The following is a 7,476-nucleotide window of genomic DNA, read 5'->3' on the forward strand; positions in this document are numbered from 1 at the left end:
AAATGAATTCACTAAAATCCTGCCTTTGCTGCTGTTAGGGAAGAGCTCAGAAAGGGCATCTCAGATTGATACCAGCTATATTGTTTTGAACTCTTCTTATACAGATGAAGATGAAAGACAAGATAGAGAACACTTTTAAACATGCCCAAGATTCCTTTTAATATATGTTTTCCTTTCTTTTAATAACCATACCAAACTCCTTCATAAGGATCAGAATGGAAACAGTTTGGGGGTAATCTCTTTAATTATCAGTTATCTTTCAGATTGAACTCTTACCCTACAAATTATATCTCATAAATTTCACAAAGCAAGGGTGTTATGAGGGTGGATTTGAAGACTTAAAAGAGTACTAAAGTTTGCAATGAATTGATTAGCCTAAGGGTCATTTTATGTTGCCTCCAAACATATTTGGAACCTCTTTGTTTTTTGAGGCCACTGTAATTAAGACCATAGGCAGAATTATATTGCACTGCAGAAATGCTTACTTTCTACCTGTTTTAAACTCCAAATAGTCAGTTCTGATGAGTTTCAACATTCATAGGATCAAGGAATCATTTACATTAAAAAAGACCTCTATGATCATGAAGTCCAACCATTAACCCAGCAGTGCCAAGTCCACCACTAAACTATTTCCCTAAGCACCACACCTACCTGTCTTATTTTAAATAAGTCCAGGGATGGTGAATCATTCCCTTTTCTTGGCATCCTGTTCCACTGCCTGACAAACCTGTCAGTGAAGAAATTTTTCTTAACACCTGATCTAAACCTCGCCTGCCTCAGCTTGAGGCATGTCCTGTCACTTCTTACTTGGGAGTAGTTGTAGAGAGTGATAAGGTCTCCCCCAAGCTTCCTTTTTCCCAGACGAAACATTAACATCTTAACATACTCATAGGTACATAGCTAGTATAGGTTATTACTAGAGACCAGTGCATACAAATGTTCTTTTTTTCTGATATAAAAAGTGGATTCAAAGAGTCAAAATTTCCAGAAATGATTAATTGCTTTGAGAAACATTTAGTGAGACTTAGAAGGATCTGTCTACCTGAGGCTGGGCGATCAGGTCTTTCAAAATTTAGAATCCTATTCAATTCTGTGCCTTAATGAAAGCAAAACATAAAACTTTAAAATGTTTTCTTTTCAGCCTTATTATAGACATTTCTATTTTTAATCTGTCATTTATAGTCTGAAGTCAATGAGCAACAGTAGATCAAATCTTGTTCAAATAAGTCCTAAAAATGTGTGTGTATTGTGATTTTTTATAAAATCTTTGTATTATAATCTCATATATTATTGTCACTGTCTGTGATCTTTAGACTAAAATCAGCCTAATCTTTAGATGGTAAAGCATTGTTGCAAAATAGAAAATTACTTCAGAGTAACATCTATTTGGAGACAGAATGTTATCTGGAATGTCTGAGGCAGTAAGCTAGCCTGATAGGGTTTCACAAGTTTCCATCACCAGCAACTGGCGCTACCTTTTTGATTGCATAATTGTTATTATCATTCATCATCATTGTAGAGATACTTTATTTTTGAGGGAAGATCATCTGAAAATATAATAGAAAGTTTTGTCTGCAAGAGACTTAATATTAGTAAGAAAAATAGAGCAAGAAGTTTGTTACATACTAGTGTTGTTTCGTATTCCAGATTCAGTATAATTCATTCGCTGTTCTTACAAGGAATGTGCTATATGAATCTGCCTGTTACTAGTTTGCTGTCTCTTTCCTGATAGGCATTTTGTCCTTATAATCTCAGATGGTCTGTAACAGCTGGTTCATGTGTTAAGAATCACCTGAAGGATGTTTTCTGCCTGAGTGATGGAACTTTATACTGGAAAATTATTTCTCTATCCCTTGAATGTCAGGAATCTTTGTATTCATATGTTCATATGGAAATACACTTTCTTCAGCTCTGTTGATGCACAGCAGCACGTTCTCTAGTGTCTGTGACTTGTTGAAGTGTGAATATCCACGAATATTCTTAGGAACTCTGTAACTATTTAAATCTCTCAAGTCTGAAAAGGTCTCAAGCTTCTCATTTCTAATGGAAAACAAAGCATTTACATTTTTGTACAGCTTTGCTTTCAGTGAATGCTTGTACTTCATGAAGAGGAAAGATTCACGTGGTCTGAGTGGAAAAAACATAGAGAAATAACACATGTGCATGTTTAAGAGGCCAGTTAAGAGTGTGCCACCTATGATCATGAGATAGTGAAGGTAGTAGTGGAAGGTATGCTTGTCATTACTTGTAATCTGATTTGTCTTTACACAAACACTCTTTTAAGTCACCAGTGGATTACTTCACACTCATGTCTGTTTCATTCATCTTGCCACCTTTAGTGGCAAGCAAGAGAACTTTAGATAATTACTGGTGAAAGCTGTTGTTATGTACAGTTGGTGGCACAGAAAAACTCTCGTTGGGTGTAGGTGAATATAGTCTGCTAAGGAGAGGATCAAAGCTTGGAGCTGGGAGCTACATGGATAAGAGAAAAGTGAGGACTATGAAATTCACTAAAGGTGTATTACAAACTAACTGAAAATAAATAAACACTGTGATTGTATTTCTGGAGTAGGATACATGTAATCATCACCATAGCTTGCCACATTTTCCAAACAATGTAAACAAGCAAGGAAGAAAATGCCCTTGCCACAGAGAAATTTAACACAGCTCAAAGAGCTAAAGCAGAAACACATTTGGCAAATAATTTCAAAATTCAGTTATGGACATTTAATGTTAAATTTTGGGTGACTTAAGGGGGTTGCGAATTTTCTTTCCAGAAAAAAACCCCATAAGTATCCTCTGAAAACAAACTTACTTTTAAGTGCAGAAGACTAAGATTTTTAACATAGAATAAAACATTTAACAAGAACTCTGTCTCAGAACACAGTGTCTTACAAATTAACTTGTATCATTTGGTTCTCTGCTGCCAGTGAACTCCAATAGAAAGCATTGTTCTGATCTCTCACAAAGATAAATTGGACTCTAAATTGTTAGGAGTATTGGGAATGTAAGGTTTATGATCACAGAGCAAAAGAGTGTAGCAGGCATGTAAGGAAATATCTCTGAAGAAGACCTCTTGTTCTGAGAAAAATTAATGGGCAAAAGGGAAAAAAGATGCAGTTCAATCAACTTATGCTTCATGTGCTCTTCCAGAAGGTCAAATCCACATCAGTCTGAAATCAGATTTTCTTTCTAAAAAATTTGATACTTATTTTCATCAGTTTCCACTTTCAAATAATATATACAGTGGTCTACAAATTCTGTTTGTTATTGAACACTTGGTGTCTGCTTCCAGCAGCAGTACTCTGCATCAGCTAGCTCTCACAGAAAGTATTTTAGAAAATTTGAACAGGATTGACTTCAACATGATCAAAGCTTATGTTAGATAAAGTAACTAATGGAAAAAAAAAATAAATCTGCACATAAAAGAGCAGGCCACATATAATTTCTCCCAACCTAACTGAAAAGGAGCAATTTTCTACAGGCTTCTCAGCCTGAGTATATGCTTAACATTGGATTACTATACAGAATAAAAATAAAGCTAGCGTTTTCTGTTCTTTTCAAACTGGTTAATTTTTGTTGTTTGGAAACTGCAAAGTGGTAAATTTTTCAGGAATGCTTTCTAGAAGCTGGCACTGCTTCTGTGAGCATACAGTTTATATGTGAGAACTGCAGTGAAGGAAAGCACTACGTATTTAGGCATGCTAAGACTTAGCCAGACATTTATTTCTTGTTTTAATTAAGAGTTTGTAATGTGTCCTACCATTTTTATGAATTAAAAAACCCCAAAGTATGCAAACAAAAAAGGTTTAGTCAGAGGCTTATAATAAACCTGCAGTTACTAAGATTGCAAACTGCAGTTATTATGTATCAACGTTTTCCATTAAAAAAAGGTGTCATTCTGTGGGAATTATTGAATAATAAAGAATAAACCACAACTTCTTTGTCTAAAATACAGGTGACTATTACAGACATATTACACTGCTTCTATATCAATGATGAATTGAAACTAGATTTACTGTAATTATGTTGAAATGTCTCAATTGAAATACAATTTTCTTTAGTGTTAGGAGTCTTGCAAATAAATAACAGATATTCATGAAGTATTTGCCATACTTACTCTTAATATGAGGATTTTTTACATTATTAGTCCCATTTTTTAATACTTCAGCATCAATAAACATTTTCAGTTACTTTGTTAAAATTCCTTATCTGTGAAATAAGCTATCATTGCCTGCAAAAAAATTCTTTTAGGGTTTTTTGCTACTCATGAATACTTATACCTGCTTCAGTGGCTAGAATTTTTTCTCCTCTTTTTCCAGGTTACTTTTTTCTCAGACTGTTATTTGTGAACTGTTAGTGATCTGTGACCTGTGAGACTCAAAATAAAATGATCTGTGAGCAAAAGCTATTTGATACTGGGGAGTTTGAAAGCACACTAAGTCTATTTTAATAAGTGCTATGCAGAATGAGAAACCTGGAGAATGCAAGTTTCAAAGATGCATATCTTAAATTTCCGTTTTGGAGGAGTAATCAGTTTTTCTCTTGGATTAACATTATAATCCACATTTTTTAATTGGAAATACTGTGCAATATTCTGCTATTGTTGTTTCCTGCATTTTGTGTATTCTCGTTGAATTTGGTATGAGTGACTTAGAGTGATTCATGAAGACATTTGTTAACAAAAGCAATTTGTTGTTACAGGACTCAGTTTAAACTTCTTTTCTGTACTGTATGCAAGGCTAATTGATAAGAATGTGTTGCAATAAGTAGAACAGAAACTGTTTCAGTTTCACCTATCAGCCACCGAAAGAAATTTATTTTCCATTATTTAACCCCCTGTACTACTGTCTATTATGTTTTCTGATTGGTTTAGGTGTTCAGCATTTCTATTTTCCTAATAGCTTTCATCATAAATACCATTTGTAGCTTAAAAAACTTAGCAATCATGATAAACATATGGTTCTCTATGTGTCATCTTACACAGAATTATTTAATTCTGTTTATTCTAAACTGTGGTGCTTCGAGGTTAGGATTTGTCTGAAGAAATGTCCTGTTCTTTTAAAAGTTGATGCAGGTTTTTTTAAATGCCTGTAAACACAGTATTTTGTCTGCTGCATACACTGATCTGGAAAGGAAATGTTCTTCTGTCACAGTGCACTTAATAGTTTCTGGTGCCTTCATTTATCAGTGTACTGAAATTATTTCTCAAATAATTCAGGTTTTTAGTGAGATATTTCTAGACACACTAAATATTAACATCCAAGGAATAGTTTATATGTTTGAGGAGTAATGTAAAATATGGCAAATATTTTAAAAATCTTTCCATCTACCTTGAGGGGATTAGTGCTGATATTAAATTCTGAACTGTGAAAGATGAGTTACTGAAGATATAGCTCATAATTTAAGCTACTGTAAAGTGGGTTTTTTCTTTAATGTATCTATGGTTATTAGTATTTTTCAATTATCTGTTCCACTGAACTTCCAAATACCCGTTATGGAGGAAGACACTGTAAGAGCTACTACCAGAAAAGCAACTCTTGTGGATGATAAAATAAATTTCTTGTGTTGGATCCTTAGCATTCGTTGACTATTATAACTCCATATTTTAAAATTTTAAAAACCTATGGTGATATACACTCACTTATGACATACATGACAGTATTAAATGTATTAAATAATTACATATTTTTCACTACAGGTGAAGTGCGATCAATACTGGCCAAGCAGAGGCACGGAAACTTACGGACTAATCCAAGTGACCCTTTTAGACACTGTTGAATTGGCAACATACTGTGTTCGTACATTTGCACTTTACAAGGTATATATACTTACATATACACTCACAATTCACTTTTAAGTTGAAATGTCAGCAATTTTTTTTCTCCCCTCCTCTGCCTTTCTCTTCCCGCTTGTCCCCATCCTTCCTCTCCCCTCCCCTCTTTTCCCCACCCCTTCTCTGCCCCACTCCCGTCCCCTCTTCCTTCCTTCCTTCCTTCCTTCCTTCCTCCCTTCCTCCCTTCCGCCCTTCCATCACTGTCTCCTTCCTGGCACCCTGCCTTCCTTCTTCCTTTTGCTTCCTGCCTTCCCTGCTTGCCTTTTTCCCTTATTTGCTCATTCTCTTTCTCCCCTTTCCCTCCTTCCATTTTTCTCCCATGTTTACTCCTAACAGTACTAAACAATGAGACTTGTTCTACAGAGTTTATTTTCCTTATAGCATGGAGTTTTTTGAATACTACCTGAATATGAGCTACAGCTCTCACACTTGTGATGCGCAAGTGTGCAGAATACTTAAAGCTCTTACATTATTTGGATTTTCCTCCTAGCCTGAGTTCTGTTTCTTTCTGGCCTCAAATGTGATTTAAATAGTTTTCACTGGTATATATGCTTCTGCAATTGTTTAATTGAAAAGTGCCAATATCGTGGCAGTTTTGTCATGAAAATTTTAAATTTCGTAGAATGGTTCAAGTGAGAAAAGGGAAGTGAGGCAATTCCAGTTCACTGCCTGGCCTGACCATGGTGTCCCAGAACACCCAACACCATTCTTAGCTTTCCTACGACGAGTCAAGACTTGCAATCCGCCTGATGCTGGACCTATGGTTGTACACTGCAGGTAAGCCCAGAAGCTTTTACAAAACATATGTCAAGATTACTGTTTTCTGTTTTGCTGCAGATGAACATATTATTTTCTTTCAATAGACTTCTTAAGTCTGTAAAAAAAAGATGTCTGCATTGCAAATCAAGGACCTGAGTATGGCACTGCCAAATTGGCTAGTCTAGAATTCTTTTGGTTGATCTATGCAAGATGAGTTCATTTTAGAACATCTAAAAGTCTCCAAGGAGAATGTCTGCAGGGAGAACACAGATGAATCTATGGAATTCAAAAGGTGGCATCAAGAAGAAATGATAGTGTTAACCTGAGTTAACCCTAACCTGAGTGTTAAAGAAAGCGCATTTTGAGCAATGAAACAGCTTTTGAAATTATTATTATATTGTGTATGAAAATAACAAACATGAGAATTAAGAAAGATAAATGGAAACTTTTTGAAGATAGGTAGAAACCTAAAACTGTATTCAGTGTTAACCCCTCAGTTTAGGACTTCGAGGAGCCAAAACTGCGAAGGATGTACTTGGGGAACAGGCTGAGCTCAGTGCTGGGGAAGTGAGTGCTCCTTGCTTTTTTTGCAGAGTAGCAAACCCCTTCAGGCATTATAAAGTATGAATTAATAAACTAAAGAGAAAATCATTGGAACATATGCACTGATTCTGATGGAAAGTAACTGTTAAATGGGTTCCCCTCATTTCAGGACTATGTTGTCACAGCTTCTATAGCTTACTGTGTAGCCCCTTTCAAAACAATTTCCTAAGATCAATCAGTTTTGTGAACTTCATTTTGGAATACCTTCAGTTAGAAGGCTGAGAGCTGTTTCACCCTTTTAAATGAAGTTACAAATGCTTATCATATTTGAAAACCAG

The 7,476-nt window shown here is 35.3% G+C and overlaps 1 protein-coding gene across 1 annotated transcript in view; it reads left to right on the forward strand.

The window, feature by feature from the left end:
• The window catches only part of LOC103808763 (receptor-type tyrosine-protein phosphatase delta-like), a gene marked incomplete at both ends in the record, with an annotated part of 60,814 nt that extends 53,652 nt beyond the window's left edge, over positions 1-7,162 (forward strand). The window contains 3 exons of the mRNA XM_009081567.1: positions 5,702-5,821; positions 6,459-6,613; positions 7,093-7,162. Coding sequence (XP_009079815.1) covers positions 5,702-5,821; positions 6,459-6,613; positions 7,093-7,162 — 345 coding nt within the window. The remainder of the gene's footprint in view (positions 1-5,701; positions 5,822-6,458; positions 6,614-7,092) is intronic.
• Between the last annotated feature and the right edge of the window lie 314 nt (positions 7,163-7,476).

The sequence above is a fragment of the Acanthisitta chloris genome, unplaced genomic scaffold, assembly GCF_000695815.1.
Source record: "Acanthisitta chloris isolate BGI_N310 unplaced genomic scaffold, ASM69581v1 scaffold4369, whole genome shotgun sequence".
In the NCBI taxonomy this organism is placed as follows: Eukaryota; Metazoa; Chordata; class Aves; order Passeriformes; family Acanthisittidae; genus Acanthisitta; species Acanthisitta chloris.